We start from the raw sequence: 16,386 nt of genomic DNA on the forward strand, positions 1-16,386 counted from the left end.
TGAGCAGTGTGGAGGTTGGGGCCCAGTGGAAAATGTGCAACTTAAAAAAAAATTTTTTTTTTTAAGTAAACTCTTAACTCACATGGGGCTCAAACTCGCGACCCTGAGATCAAGAGTCACATGCTTTACTCATGGAGCCAGCAAGGTGCCCCTCATGGGTAACTTTGAACTGCCCCTAAACTTAACTACTAAGAGCCCACTGTTGACTACAACCCTTACTGATAACATAAACAGTCAAGTAACACATATTTGGTACGTTATGTGTATTATATACTGTATCCTTACCTTTAAGTTGAGCTAGAGAAAAGATAACACTACGAAAATCCTAAGAGAAAATACATTTACAGTGTTGTGCTGTATTTATCAAAAAAAAAAAAAATCCACAAATAAGTGAACGGGCATGGTTCAAACCCATGTTGTTCAAGAGTCAACTGTCTCTATTATAAGCTCATCAGTTATATCTAATGCTTGTGATTTGACGCTATAAAAATAAAGTCAGGGACCCACTTCGTGTTCCAGCAGCAGTCTTTAGATCTCTACCTGGTTTCCTCATCTAGTCCCAAGTGTAGGCTAAATACTAACCCTTAAACAAAATGACTCCCCCTCCTCATTTTTTGTTGTTGTTGTTCTTGTTATTTATTTGTTGTCTTGGTTAAAGGAAAAATTCAAACGCCTTCCTGGAAGGTCTTCTGCGATACAGAAGATTGTATGTTGCATAAGGGGGAGTAAACACAAGCTAAAATTTGCCACAAAATGATATTTGAAAGGGAATGATAGGGTAGTCACATGAAGGTATTCTAGGGGGGAATTCACTATTGTCTCTATCAAACAAATCCCAAATCTGGATATAGGAAAGGATAAGCTTTATTCAAAAGAATTATTTGCAAGAGGGGAAAGGCCTCTAGCAATAGGGTAACCCCTCTGGTCCAGAGTTCTGCAAGTGTTCTAAGACTAGCCAGAGAAGGGCTTTTCTGCGATAGGGAGGAATGAAAATGTTCCCTGGGTATGGGGAGGTGGACAGGACAGTGGATCAGAGATGTTGACCCTGAGCTCAGTTTATTCTCAGGAGGGCCCTTTTGGGGGGGGGGGGTTGTTTGGGGTAAATGTGGGTCAAAGTTCAAGGGCCTGGGGATGGAGAGAAGTTTCAAGCTTGGTCAAGCCAGGTATTGTGCAGATTGGCCAGGGGAAACAGAGTTCAAAGAATCTACAAGACAAAAATGGGAATTGGAAGGTTGAGTCCGGCCATACTCTTGGCTTAGAAGTCAAAGAAAGGGAAGAAGAACTTGGGCACTTTATCTAACCAGGTTTTGATTTGTAGGAGAAAGTGCTTTGGTGAAAGTACCACGAGGTCAGCTCTGACATTGCCAAAATGCTTCAAGGCCCTCAAACCACCATCTTAGGTTAAGCGCAAGCCAAAGAAAACTGCCAGAAGCTTTCTGAGAAGCTGACGCTAGGCGAAATCAGAATTTGGGTCACTGTGCAAACAGGTGCAAACTTTCCTTTAAAAGAAAAAAAAAATGACCCAGTCTTTACCAAACATTTAAATGTCTGTAAATCTAAAGCCTGCTTACGTTTATCCAGTATACGTTATAGTGACTCATTCTATGACTGTTCTTCTTGGAACTTTCCTAAAGGGCTGCATTTGCCCATCCACAAATATTCTACGTCGACCACCTACAGCCTAACCTGCCGGGTGCATTCCAAAGACTCTCCCTTTCCTCCCTAGAGGCCCTTTATTTTAGGCTGGACACAGTATGACGGCCTAAGCAAGCAGCCGGATTGAGAAGGATCAGTAACGTCACATCCTTAGTTTTGTCATAGCAAATACAGGTATTAAATATCTTACCAAAATGATGTTAGATTAAGATAGGAATACATTTTCCGGGGTGGGGGAAAAGGAATTCTATCTGGATGTGCTATGCCACCTGTGGAGTTGCAGCCTTCTTTATTTTTAATATTATTTTTAGAAACAATGAAGGACTCATGGAACTTATGTGTGGAACCTATAACATGCTTCTGACATATTTTATGTTCATTTGTAATTTTTATCTATTCCTTTTAGAGAGCGCACGCGAGCAGAGGAGGAGCAGAGGGAAAGAGAACCTTAAGCAGGGTCCACCCCCACCCCCATCTGCCATCATGTTTTAGACACAGAAATGTTACCGTGTCTGCTTACGTCCAGCTGTTTTCATGGCAGCTGTGAAATGCTGGCATGAGACCAATTACACCGGAGAACCATCTATCTCCTGGTTCTTCAGAGGCGCGCACATTTTCATCATCTTTTACTTTCTTCCCCCCAGGCTCTGCAGGGGCGCACCTCGGAGTAGTTTATGAACGAGGTGTTGGTAGCAATAGCTAACGCATTGTGTTTAAGGTTACAAGATCCCCAAACCAAAAACTACAGGTAGAGACTTCGGCCTGATGTGTCTGCAAGAACACAGGATTCAGATGCTTTCAGAGAGGCCTTCAAAACATTACCATTCTTGTCTTCCACTTCGTATCAACGTCTGGTGTTTAAATGCACATGACCTCAGCGTCTCGCATCGCCAAGGCTGGGAAATGTCCAAAGTGTCGCCCAAAGAGTATTTGCCATTGGGTTTTGATTTGGGTATCCATTCACCTTGGCTTTTCCAGGATAATCTCAATCACCAAGATTTCCGTGCCGTTTTCCAAGGATATTTTCTGAACCAGGATCCAGCTTGTGAATGGCTCTTCATATTTTAATCTTAAAGGGGACACCCTAAAAAGGCTCTAGGTGGTTTTATACTCTTTTATAGATTTTCCTTAAACTATTCTTTATGAAGGTATAAAATTATACAAAATATCCATAGGAGAGCTAGATAACAGATTAGCACACCTTAAACACCCTTTGAGGTTACTGAGATGGTTTTAAATAAAGACAAGCACCTGATTTCCCGAAACTCAGGCTTTTGACAGAGTTTTAGTTATTTAGTCCATTCAGTGTTAAACATACCCTTTTAGTTGTCCCCAGGGAAAATAGTCAAACATTCTTTGTAGATTAGTATTTTTTTTTTTTTAAGCATAAAATCCAGTCTTCTACGTTGCTTTCTACAGTACAAATTTAGGTTTTCATTTCTGAATCCAGCCCCCACTAGGCAAGAGCCTCAAAGAACATTTAGCTTCTTTGGAATGCTTACCCAAGTGAATGAGCCCCATCTTTTTTTTTTTTTTTTAATGAATTCTAATTAAACATCCACACTGTGATCCTTGTTGGCTAGAGAAAAATGGAGACTTTCCGTCTGTCCCCTTGTGTCCATTCTTTCTAGCTAAATGTTTTCCCCAATTATGTAGACAGACACTGAAAATTGCTCAACCTTGATTTATTTCAGGAAGCCGTCATTTAAGAAGCCCTGATGGGGGCGTGGTCAGGCTGGGCTGGGCTCACTTCCCACCGGCAACCCAGATACCGGTGTGTAATATCAATTGTAGTGTTCGTATTAAACCCAGAGTTTCATTTTCTCCTTTGACTGAACCTTCTGTTATGGCCTCATAAAAGAAATCAGCTCCCTTATTTCCCTCATTTAGCTTTTATTTGTGTAGCAGTGTTCGTTTAAAAAGAAGTGAGTTTACTGCTTCTCATAACTTGCTAATTTCCAAGTTAGTTTTTGGAAAAACCTCCAGGATGTCATTTCCCAGCCTCTAAAGTCAAACTGCTATGTATTTGAAAAACATTTTCAAGTTGAACAAAACATTTTTCCCTTCTGATTTCAGTGCCTGTGAATGCCAGAAGAAATTTAATTTTGAAAGAAACAAAAAACGAACATCTTTTTCTAGTTAAATCTGAGCATATGCAATACAATGAATTTATATGTGTACACACACACACACACACACACACACACACACACACACACACGGAAGCTCAGAGGAAGACTCATGGGCTTGATGTTTGCCATTGCACTTAGGCCCGAACTAGGAGGAGTGCTGAATCCTCAGTGCTTCCATCTGACCCCCTGGCTTGAATTTGCAAGGCCAAATGATTCCTAGCAACTCAGATTTGGGGAGGGTCCAACTATCTCCTTAAGGACACTTTTCACAGGGAACCACTGTTGCTCTTTATGGTGGACACCAAGAAAAAGTGACATGAGCCAACCCAGTCAAGGTATGGGGCGGTGGGGGGGTGGGAGCGGGGGTTGGGTCATTCCAGGGAAATTTTATAGGGCCAGATGCATTGTTGAAGTCAGAGCATATGATTAAAGACTGCATATCCTCAAAGACATCACCATCAATATTTTTATAGTTGTAAAACTCTTAAAATAAGACAAGCCCTATGGTCAATCGGTTCAACTCCGTATTTCATAGATGGTCAAACTGAGGACCCGAAAGAAATGTCATTTGGGTAGTTATTAGTAAGCTCTGGACTATGATTGGTTGCACATCTCTGAGTCCATTCTGGCCTTGCCATGCCCCCTAGGAAGGCTTCCACTCCTACCACTGAAACATACACTGTGTTAAATAGAGAGGGAACAAAGTAGACTTGAATTAAAATTCAAGTCTCCTAACTCTTAAGGTTCCCTTCCCCCCTTTTTTTTTTAAATGTTTATTTTTGATAGAGAGAGAGAGAGAGACAGAGCCTGAGCAAGGGAAGGGCAGAGAGAGAGGGAGACACAGAATCAGAAGCAGGCTCCGGGCTCTGAGCTGTGAGCACAGAGCCCGATGTGGGGCTCGAACCCATGAACTGCAATATCATGACCTGAGCCAAAGTTGGATGCTTAACCAACTGAGTGACCGACGCGCCCCAAACACTTTGGTTCTTTGATTCAGTTATTCCTTTTAGGCTAAAAGTTTCATGAGTCATCTTGACCCTACTTCCCTCTCTTTCTTACGCATTCACGCATGAACTTGGGAGTCCTGTTTAATCTCCTACCACACCATTTATCACAAGGCAGCATAAAAACTGTATACGGTGATCCAATGTTGTGCAGACAGGCCAGGAAATAGATGGAAAAGGCGAACTACCCTCAATTCAATAAATGAGGTAGAATTTAGGGAACTTTTTCTTATTTTCTTGGTTTTTGTATTGATGTGGTTCACTACTCATAAAGTGAAAAATAAAATTAATCGAGCACATTTAAGATGCAAAAAAGCAGGAGTACATTGAACGTAATTCATGAACAGTGGTTCATGGCCAGGATTCTGGGATCAGACAGTCCTAGGTTGAAATCCTGTGTTTCCTATTGCCTACGTCAGCTTGGCTGACCTTCTCAAGCTGCTTCCTTGCCCTTGAGATGAGAATAATAATAGTGCCTATACTGCACTCAGTGATGTTTGTAAAGTCCACTGCTTCCTGTCTAGGAGTCAGGACTCCATAAATGATGGCTATGGCTGCCCTTACAGTTATCATTGTCTTGAAAGCTGGCACGGAGGCCACGCTCACCTGAAGAATCCTCAGGCTGTGCCCGCGTAGCCACACGTGGCCTTGCACTTTTGAATTCTAGGATGTTGTTTGCTCTTAAGCAGTTACACTGTGGCTCCTTGAAAGTGGTATATTCACTGGCCTCACAGAGGAAATAAGAGCACGTGAGCTGGACCCAGCCCGGCAAGGGCAGTGCTGGAGCTGGGGCTCGGACACCAGCAGGTGGACTGGACCCGGGGGCTGGTACCCCCGGAGTCGGTCGAGCCAGCAAGCCTCAGTTTCCCAGATTAGCCCTTAGATGACCGAGGCCCAACTCCATGCAGGCCTAGTGCCTCCCGGCTACCGTGCGTGCCCACTGAGGCCACCAGAGCAAAAGGCTTGACTAGTGTTGGTGGCAGCAGGGCCTCTGACTAAAGAGGCCTCCCCTGCTGTCTGCCCTGGGGAGAAGAGGCCACAAAAGGCTTCTCTGGGGAAGCCGCCCCTCCCCCACTCCTGTGCTGCACTGGTAAAAGGACAGGGAGGAGGACAGATGACAGCCATTAGGTTAGTAAGACTGGGTTTGTCTAGGAGCTCTCAAGCTTCCAAAAAATTCCAGAGGCCTAAATAAAGGACCTCTCGAGCTGTGAACTGGCAGAGCACTTAACTGCTCAAGGCCTTTCCTTCTCCATTCCCAGCACAGGGGACACTTCCGGATCCTCAAAAGCTACAAGAGACCTACTGAGGAAGTCAGGCTCTTCGTCCTCCTGCGGCAGGGCCGGGTGGGCGGGGATGCAGGGCGGATGTAGGCTCCCAGTGACCAGAAGCCTGGGAAGCAAAGGCCCAGAGACTAGAAAAATGCCTTCCCGGGAGGTTCCATCTCCTCAGGCAAGGACAGTCCCCTTCAGGTCAAATCCCCACCTCCTAATGACACAAAGGCCTCCTCTTTCCCTCCCTCCCCCTTTTCTACTAGGCTGCTTTGCCAAATAGAAGGAGGTGGAGTGGAGCGTGGGCCTAGGCATGGCAGGGTTAGCAGGCGGCCATCTTCAGGCATCCAGCCCTGAGACAAAGGTACCAAAGCCCTTCTCCACTGTCCCAGGCTCCTGCCCCCCTGGGCACATGTAACAAGTCTGGGGCACACATCTTGACGAGTGAGGGTTACTTACAGGGACCACAGCACAGAGAAGTGAGGGACAAATGTTTAGGAAATCCATGAGGTAGCTGTTGTGCATAGAGGGCTCTTGCACAACAAGAATGAGAATTGGAATGAGACAACTCATTCCAATGAGTTGGAATGAAACATTCCAACTTCACAGGCCACGCACATTTCTGAGGAATTAGATGGGGGGGGGGGAGGGGGGTAAAGTGCAGCCATTTTAAGCTAGATGAGAAGGACCCATGAGCGCTGGGCAACAGAATCAGGTGTGATCACTCCCTATGCTACTCGCTGGTTGCCATCCCCCTGGGTAAGTCCCTTAACCCTTGGGCCTCACTTTTGCCCCCTGTGAAATGGGGTTCTCGAATGTAAAGCATTTGGCATGGAAGGGAGGCTTAGTAAAGCAGACCCATTCAAGCATGCAGCTTTGCAAATGGAATCGATTGGTAGGAAAAAAACACTAGACTTGTGAAGATATTATTTGAAAATTTTATCTAAAAGACCCCCCCCTCCCACTCCCATGGTCTATTGATAAGCTCATTCTCTTTTGTTTTACAAGTGAATGGGAGGGAATCTGGGACAAAGTCCAGTCCAGAAGGGTGGTTTGTAAAGACCCACAGGGACTGAGCGCCCCAGCCCCTCCCAACCCCCCAACCGCCCTCCCCCTGATGGCTGCGGACAGTGGGGGACAGTGGGCCACCACAGCCGCCATCCCCCACAGTGGATTCAGAGAAACTGAATGCCTTACCCTCCTCCCTGCCTGGCTGCTGCCTGTTTCCTGGTCTGGATAGGACTTCACAAATATTACCTGTTTTTTTTTTTTACCATGAGACTTAAAAGGCTACCATAAAACCAAAGGGAGAAGACAAGGACTGACTGCACCCCAAACTCTATGAAATCTTTAATATTTTGCATCATTTTAGAAGCTCCATAAAGGTATCCCCCCTGCAGGCCCCTGGGCTTTCAAACAACTTCATAGCTCGCAAAGCTGTAAACCAATTGCACAACCATGAGGAGTTAAGTGATGCATTTAGAAGTGATACTTGGGAGTGGCGCCTGCTCTTTGGGAGGATACAATTCTGCTCAAGCAAAACCAAAGCAAACCTGGGGCGCCCGGGTGGCTCAGTCGGTTAAGCATCTGAATTGGTTTCGGCTCAGTTCGTGATCTCAAGGGTTGGGGGTTTGAGCCCTGAGTCAGGGCTCCAGGGCGGAAGCCTGTTTGGGATTCTCTCTCTCTCCCTGCCCCTCCCCTGCTCATTCTCTCTCTCCCTCTCTCTCTAAATAAACTTAAACAAAGACACAAACAAAAACAAACCAAACCCAAACCCAGCACTGCAGCCTTTGTGGGGGGGCGGCTGGGAGCAGGGACAGTACTGGGGGTGGGGTGGCCGGACAGAGAGGGTCGTGGGCACATTTTCCAGTCGTCATCAGAGAGACTGAAGTCTCTCTTTTCGACCCTAGGAGTCCAGTTCAAGGCTTTTTTTTTTTTTTTTTTTTTTTTTTGAGCCCAGACTAAAACCAAAATATATCCTTCTTGTCTTTCAAAACCAAACCAATACAGTTTGCAGAACAACCCCCTAGAGACATTTACTTAATATTTAACTAAGACTCAATTACAAGATTCTACTTCAGAGAATCGGGGGCACAAACTCTGTCGCCTAATTCTACTTCATTCAGTGCCAGTGAGCGCGGGTTACAATCCGGCCTGTGTTGGATACTTTTCAAGACTCATTAATCTCCGGCAAGAACCAATTTAACGAGCAGGGCAGTCTTTTGAAGTGAATCGTGGTAGTGGTTTAAACAGAGGATTAGGAGCTAATCACATTTAAAGTCATCTCGTGGCACTAAAATTGACCCCAGACTAGGGGGGTAAATTACAGGCACTGGGAAGGCTTTTCCCTTCTCCTTCTGACTCCCCTGTGGGACAGCCAGACAGCCGCCTGCCCACATCCAGAGACAGCACCCCATTCTGACAGGTAGCTTATCACGAAGTTTGCCTCTTAGCCAATTTACGGGTCAGTTTTATAAAATAATACTCTAGATTCTACAGCCATTGGACACTGTCTAGGTCACAGGCACAGTTTAAGTGTAAATTTGGGGTCTGCTGTGTACTGTAGATATCAGCTAGTTAGATTTCAACAATCAGAATGCAAGCCAGGGGTAATCCGTCATTTTAAACTTGAACTCCCCAACGTGAGTTCATCGGACTTGGGACAGTAGGAACAGAAGGGCCTGGCAATTATAGTCACCAGGCAATTAAGCATTTTCCTTTAAAGTGTTTCTTCGATCACATTGAACACAAATGGCAGGCAATCTACCAATTATTTAGCAGTGGATTGGATATGGATTTCAGTTGTACTGTCTAATATTGAGGGGATTCGCCACACAAGGCAAAATTAGTAAAGGCACATTAGCATTCAGTCTGCAAAAGAGAGGGCGTGCCTTTTGTGTGTGTGTGTCTTAATGTAATCTGGCCCAACTTTGGTTCCTTTCTTTCTGACTCCATGCCACAGACGAACCTCTTCTAAGTGTCATACAGGGAACAAAGAAGACTCATGACCACATTTCAAACCTCTAGGGATCTTCTGAGTCCTTTCTTGTTAGAGCTGGGATGCTGCAGGCCAAAATCATGAGGTGCGTTGAGTAGGTATCACTGCTTGGATGACACCCAAGCCTTGATATTCCAACCTGGCCCATGGCTCTGTGCCCCAATTAACCGTCTATCCCCAGCCCAAAAAACAAAAGCCACGAATTATTAGAAGAGAGATTAACTGTGCCTGACAACACTCAGAAGCAACAACCAGAAAAGCTGTAAGAACAGTTTGGATACGATAACAAAAACTGTAAAATAATCACACTTAGGGATGCTGGGGCAGCTCAGCCGGTTAAGCATCCGACCCTTGATTTCAGCTCAGGTCATGATCTCACAGTTCCTGGGATCGAGCCCCACGTTGGGCTCTGCACTGACAGCAGGGAGCCTGCTTGGGATTCTCTCTCTGCCCCTCTCCCCACTTGTGTGTGTGCTCTCTCTACCTAAATAAATAAACTTAAAAAAAAAATCACGGTTAGGTAAGAATCTTTTAGATGCGATCTTTTGATGTTAGGTAGAAAAGGCAAATGTTTACCGATGAGATAAAAAACACAAGGAAGAACTCAAGACAAATTTTCACTTCAATGGATTCAGGCAGCACAGCCAGGTTTTCTAGGGACTGGTTGCCCAAAGAGTAAGCTGTTTATGGCCAGAGAAACCATAGGCCAGAAAGATTAGGTGCCTGAAAATCGGAATCTCAAATTCAAATACCTGAAAGGGGCCACAGGGTGGTCACGAAGGGTAAGACAAGAGGGAGTGCTAAAGTCTGTGCCCCAACTGCACACCCAGCACAAAAGCACGGAAATTCAATTTTAAAGGACTTTAAGTCACTGTTAATGATACCATAGAGTTCAACATCATTTCTCAAAGTCCCAAACTTCTAAAAATCTTATAAAGACACACCACCTCTGATCCATGGAAAATCAATGGTTCAGTATCATTTTATAACTGGTGGAAAAAAAAAATCAATTAAAAAAATCAAAGCCCACTTAAAAAATACTCAAGAGGCACCCTAACAAGTCACAGAAGAGTTCATGCAAATGGCCGACAGAAATTTGAAAAATGCTTTCATCTTCACTAAAAATATATGAAAACTAAATGAGAGGCCATTTTTCATTGGTGAAATTACCAGTGATTAAAAAGTGAGAACACACAAAGTTTATGAGGAAGAGTCAAAATGGGTACTCACACAGGTGTTGGGGGGTACTGATACGAAACAATATTTCTAGGAAAATAATTTAGCCACAGGCATCCCTAAGCTTAATGATTCTATGTGTCAGGAAAAGATTTGCTCCCTTAGGAATAAGCTGATTATTTCCTAGTGGATGTAATTTCATTTCATTTTGGTTTGGTCACGACAAAGTTCAAAGGCCAATCTGTGGCTCAACTTTGAATCAACAGGCTACATTGAACTTCAGACGAGGCCTTAATCTCCTATTCTATCTGTATTTCCCCCTAATTTTGCTTTTCCCATTTTTTTCTTGCAGCTCATTCTGAATTGCCATGAAATAGCTGTGAAAAGAGATATATAAGTAAGTAAAATATCCTAAGAACGAGAAAAAAAAAAGCTTTCCAAGGATCAACTGTGGTAACGATATTTGCAATGCTATTCACTAAATGGAGAAAAACTTGCTTTTCCAAAGAAGTGAAATTTTGTCTCCTGTTACAAAGCCGACCACCATGCCGTATCACGGCTTCCAACCTTTTAAAGATGCAGCAATATTATTTTTTTTTTTAATGTTTACTTATTTTTGAGAGACAGAGAAACAGAGCATGAGTAGGGGGTGGGGGTGGGGGGACGCAGAGAGAGGGAGACACAGAATCCGAAGCAGGCTCCAGGCTCCGAGCTGTCAGCACAGAGCCCGATGCGGGGCTCAAACTCATGAACCGTGAGATCATGACCTGAGCCGAAGTCAGACACCTAACAGAGTGAGCCTCCCAGGCGCCCCTGTAATACTATTGTAAAGTTTTTATTTTTTGATGGGACTGCCCCACACCAAAATGGAAGTCGAGACAGGATGATCACTCTGGATGGTGACTCTTTGTAAAGCACGATCTAGCACATCTTAGATAATCCATTCACAGGCTTCTCTGTTCAATGAAATCCAATGCCAGGTCAAAAACCTTGATAAGTGACTAGAAGAGGGGAAGGATGACGGGATTGATATTTTTTCAGCTAAGTGCAAAGGCTTGTCTACATTTTCTGGGATAAAAGACCTTTTGCTTGTCAAGAAAGTTCTATCAAAGACACTTAAACAGAATATAGTTAGTAAATGCCATATGGGCACACATGAAGCACAATCCTAGCAAATGTGCAATCGAAGGTAACTGGGCAAGGTGTTTTCATGCTTAAAGCCTCAGCTTTAACATTTCTAAAAAAAAAAAAAGCGACAGCAGTGTCTGCCTCCAGCACAGGAGGCAGCCCTGGGAGCCTGGATCAAACCCACTTAACCCCACACGATCCTGGGTGAGCGATTTAACCTTTGTAGACATCAGTTCCAGATCTGTAAAATGGGCTGGCAGTAACCACGTCTCAGGATCGCCGGCAGGACTGAATGAGATAAAAATATGTAAAGCAATATCCCAGTGAGTGGCCACATACGCTGAGGGTTCAGCATAGGCTAGGGCTAATTGTTATCGGAAGTATTATTATCCCAGCCTATAAAATGATGCAACTGATACTAACCCATTGTTATGAAATCAAATAAGATAATAAACACGGATGCCAATAAAAGCAATAAAGGATGTACAATGTGTGTGGGGGTGGGGGGCACAGTTATAATTGTGACGAGGAAGCATGTCATCTAACCACACATCCTGCTTGGCTACCTCTGACAGTATGAGTCACTCCCACTATAACAAATGATTTTTAAATGCAATAAAACCTGTTGAGACTCCATCCCATGACAACCGTCGACGGAGTAGAAAAATCTGACAACAGGTTTGGCCCTCCTGAACGCAGCTGCCTTCCAAAGGATTTGGGGCGAGATCAGATGTTTAAAGCTAGGAGGCGGGGCGCCTGGGTGGCTCAGTCGGTTAAGCGTCCGACTTCAGCCAGGTCACGATCTCGCGGTCCGTGAGTTCGAGCCCCGCGTCGGGCTCTGGGCTGATGGCTCAGAGCCTGGAGCCTGTTTCAGATTCTGTGTCTCCCTCTCTCTCTGCCCCTCCCCCATTCATGCTCTGTCTCTCTCTGTCCCAAAAATAAATAAATGTTAAAAAAAAAAAATTAAAAAAAAAAAAAGCTAGGAGGCTCCAAGCTCCGCCCCTAGGTAATTAACCTCACTTCCTCCAGGCTCCCTGAGACCCGGCCCCTGATTTAGGATATCCCTATGCAGGAGAGGCCCCCTCGGTGGAAGCTCATTATCCAGGAGCACCTCACTGTGCTCCACCCTTCCCTCCCTCCCAACCCCCCCCCCCCCAACTGTGGGGATTCCCCTTCCCTTCCAGCCTTCCCCACTGGAGCCAAAACCATCTCATTATTATCTCTGCAGCCAGCACAGAGCTCCCCCTACCACCTTGCAATGTCTCTCAATCTGCGTTTCTCTCAGGGCTTCTGTCTCTCTGTTTCTCTCTCTGTGTCTTTCTTGGTTTCTCTCTCTCTGGGCCTCTCTGTCTCTGTCTCTTGGTCTCTCTCTGGACCTCTTCTCCTCCCTGGGTCTCTCTCTGGGCCTCTCTCCCCCTCCTCTCCTCCCTCTCCACCCCCTTTCCCTCCTCCCCTGCCCCCAGTTTCTGCCCTTCCCCTTCCATCTCTCTGTCTCCACCTATCTCTCCTAGGATGGGCTCCACTGTCCACACCAGGAGCTAGGACCTCGCACACTGCCTTGAGGACCCAGCTGACCACCCAGATATGGAACCCCGAGCACGGGTGCCTTGCATGTGACCATGCACCCATTTCTAAAAGCAAGTGACAGGTCGCCAAAGCCCAGGACAACCTGCTCCTCAAAGGAGCAAAGATTTTATCAGCTCTCTGTCCAGCAAAAGGCTGGTAATTCTATCTCACACAGGAAATCCTTTGAGCACTTGGCAATGAGGTCTCCACAGTGAAAAATAACCAAAACGACAATCAGAGAGTCCCCTAACTACCATCAGGTGTCAAGATCCTCCCGGCCCTTCAGGAAAAGTGGTCTACCCTCAGTGGGGGACGCAGCTGGCCCAGAGTACAATCAGTCCAGTACACTTGAAAAATTATTAGAAGTGATTTTGCATCGGGGCGCCTGGGTGGCGCAGTCGGTTGAGCGTCCGACTTCAGCCAGGTCACGATCTCGCGGTCCGTGAGTTCGAGCCCCGCGTCAGGCTCTGGGCCGATGGCTCGGAGCCTGGAGCCTGTTTCCAATTCTGTGTCTCCCTCTCTCTCTGCCCCTCCCCCGTTCATGCTCTGTCTCTCTCTGTCCCAAAAATAAATAAAAAACGTTGAAAAAAAAAAATTAAAAAAAAAAAAAGAAAAAAAAAAAAAGAAGTGATTTTGCATCATTTGCTTCACTCAACCACTGTGAATGTTGGAACACTGATAATCATATCCAGAAAATAAATGCACCATGCACCTTTCGTGCATTTCGGGAATGCTCCCTGCCCCCATCAGCTCTCCCGCCTCACAGTTGCCCCAGGGTCGCACTGCTCTGCAGGTAGGGAAGGGAGAGGCAGAAAGAGAGATGCACCATTCCGCTAACGTTCCCCTTTTGCAAGATGCATACATGCCTTTGCAGATTCTCAGATCAGATTCTCATAGAGGAGCTAGATTTCAGACTCAGCTGGTTGGGAGACAGGGATGGGGAAAGGAACCAGTGGCTTGTGTTTTCGACTGTAAAGGAGGGGGAAAAAAAAAGTCAGGAGGAATTTGGGGCCAAATAATCGTAACCATAGCCCTGGAGACCTCAGTGGTTCCTTAGGCTAGAGGCTTCAAACCAAGCCCCGTACGCGTGGACATCAAGGATTCTTTGTTCAGCGGACATACATTGTTTTAAAGATGTAAGCCTACATTTAAGAAAATGGGAGACTTCCCATGAAAAACAAATCTGGCAACTCCAGCCCCTTTTGCCTCATGGCAGCCACAGGTGGCCCTACGGGCGGCCGCTGCCCCGTGTCCCTCGTGGCCGCACGGTGACCCTCACTGACACCCACACCACCCTCCCCACTCTCCCCATTCGGGGTATCACTGTTTCACTTCCCTTTCCCTGCCTTAAAGGATATGTGAGATTATGGCTTCTGACCGAGGCCATTCTCACTTGGTCTACAGAGGAGAAAAATAAAGCCCAGCGTGGTGCAGTCACTTGCTTAAGATCACACAGCTTCTCGGAGCAGAGCCGCACAAGAACCCAGACTCCGTTCACAGAGCCAAGTGCTTCTGAACCTCTGTTTTCAGTGCAGAACCTTGAGTCGGGGGAAACAGCTGCCGTGCTGGTGACCTTGCCCTGATCCTCCCTCCAGTGAAACCACCTGACCTTCCAACTGATTGATCATTAAGACTCCTTCCCCTTCATGAACTAGTCGCTAGGCATCACCATGTTCAAGTAGTGACTCACAGAGTCCGCCCACATGTCAGGCCCCTAGTTCTGGGCACTAGATGGTCTCCTGAGACCTCTTGCAATTATTAGTGAACAGCTTCTAGTTTCCAGTTTTGGGCCAAATTGTACTAAAATTGGCCTCTTGGGAGGTTGCATTTCCTGCCCTTACAAGGGCTCCCAGAAATGTCCTTTCTTCTCTGCACATCACATCATCTCTCTCTTCCCGTTTTATTCCCCCAAACGGGGGTGTATGACAACGTACATGAACCATGGGTTTGCTTGCTGTTTGCAAACAAAACAAGTTGTGTTCATAGCTTTTTAATTTGTCCTGTTACTTTTCCAAAGTAAAGCACCTGAAAATTCAACTCTAAGCGATTTTTTTTTTCTTTTAAAGAACATATACACAACGTCCTTGAATGCCAAAGCAGGTCACGGTTGTGGGAGTAGCAGTGGTTAGAAGGTAATAAGGATACTTACAACCCATATGATGACCAGTCTTCTGGATAAATAAGGATCAATATTCCAGTGCGTGAACGGAAGAAAGGTGATGTAGAACACTTCTTGACCCAAAGCGGCTGAGAATCTGAATAGGTAATAGTAGAAATAATTCTTCACAATGTACTTCTGTACAGAAGCCTAGAAGACAAAAGTGAGAAGGCTCTGAGTTCATCCAACAGGTCACCACGAGGCCAGTTTTAAAAACCTCTAGGGACGCCTGGGTGGCTCAGTTGGTTGAGCGTCCAACTTCGGCTCAGGTCACGGTCTTGCGGTCCGTGAGTTCGAGCCCTGCTTCGGGCTCTGGGCTGATGGCTCAGAGCCTGGAGCCTGCTTCTGATTCTGTGTCTCCCTCTCTCTCTGCCCCTCCCCCATTCATGCTCTCTGTCTCAAAAATAAATAAACGTTAAAAAATATTAAAAAAAAAATTAAAAACCTCTAAAACTCCCCAGGAATTCAACTGCCAAGGTGCTTCCACTATGAATTGTATGTATTTTGCTCAGCAATTGTAGGTAATCGCTCAGCAATTAGAGGGCGAACGAAAGAGCCAAAAACTGTTTCCTGTGCACGGAAGGTGAACTCTGTATGGAGTTCTGTATATTAGAATATGCTCTGGGGCTAGGACTGTGGGGGCTGGAATAACATCCCCAACAATTTCCACACCCCAAGGGATCTGTGAATTTGCTGCTTTACACGGCAAAAAAGGACCTTGCAGGTATAAGTAATGATGTTGAGATGGAGAGATTATCTGGTTGGGCTCAGTGTGGTCACAAGGATCCTTACAAAATAGGAGGGGGGAGGCAGGAAGTCAAGGGGAGTGTCATCTGAAGATGGGGCGAGGGACCACGAGTCAGCGCAGGGCACCTTCTGGAAGCTGGAGAAATAAGGGAGCAGATTCTCCCCTTGAGCTTCCAGAAGCAATGTAGCCCCCGTGACGCCTTGATTTCGTCCGAATAAGAAGCATTTTGGACTTCCGACCTCCACAGCTGTAAGAGAATAACTTTATTTTAAGCCACTAAGCTTGGGGTAACTTGTGGCAGCAGCCGTGGATAACCAATACAGAGACTTTGGAAAAATCACTTACCAGTGTGTCTTTTTAGTTTACCTTTAATTTTTATTTTTTAAAGTTTATTCATTTATTATTTCAGAGAGGGAGAGTGAGTGAGAGAGCGAATGCACAAGCGAGGGGTGGCAGAGAGAAGAGGTTAAACGCAGAATCGGAAGCAGGCTCCAGGCTCTGAGCTGTCAGCACGGAGCCCAAGGTGGGGCTCGAACTCACCACCGAGATGTC

The 16,386-nt window shown here is 45.7% G+C and overlaps 1 protein-coding gene across 3 annotated transcripts in view; it reads right to left on the bottom strand.

The window, feature by feature from the left end:
* The window catches only part of SGPP2 (sphingosine-1-phosphate phosphatase 2), a 109,691-nt gene that overhangs the window by 48,266 nt on the left and 45,039 nt on the right, over window positions 1-16,386 (bottom strand). For all 3 annotated transcript variants that reach the window (XM_058703386.1, XM_058703400.1, XM_058703394.1), the window contains exon 2: window positions 15,078-15,236. In XM_058703386.1, the coding sequence (XP_058559369.1) occupies window positions 15,078-15,236 (159 nt within the window). The remainder of the gene's footprint in view (window positions 1-15,077; window positions 15,237-16,386) is intronic.

This window comes from Neofelis nebulosa, chromosome 2 (genome assembly GCF_028018385.1).
Source record: "Neofelis nebulosa isolate mNeoNeb1 chromosome 2, mNeoNeb1.pri, whole genome shotgun sequence".
Lineage (NCBI taxonomy): Eukaryota > Metazoa > Chordata > Mammalia > Carnivora > Felidae > Neofelis > Neofelis nebulosa.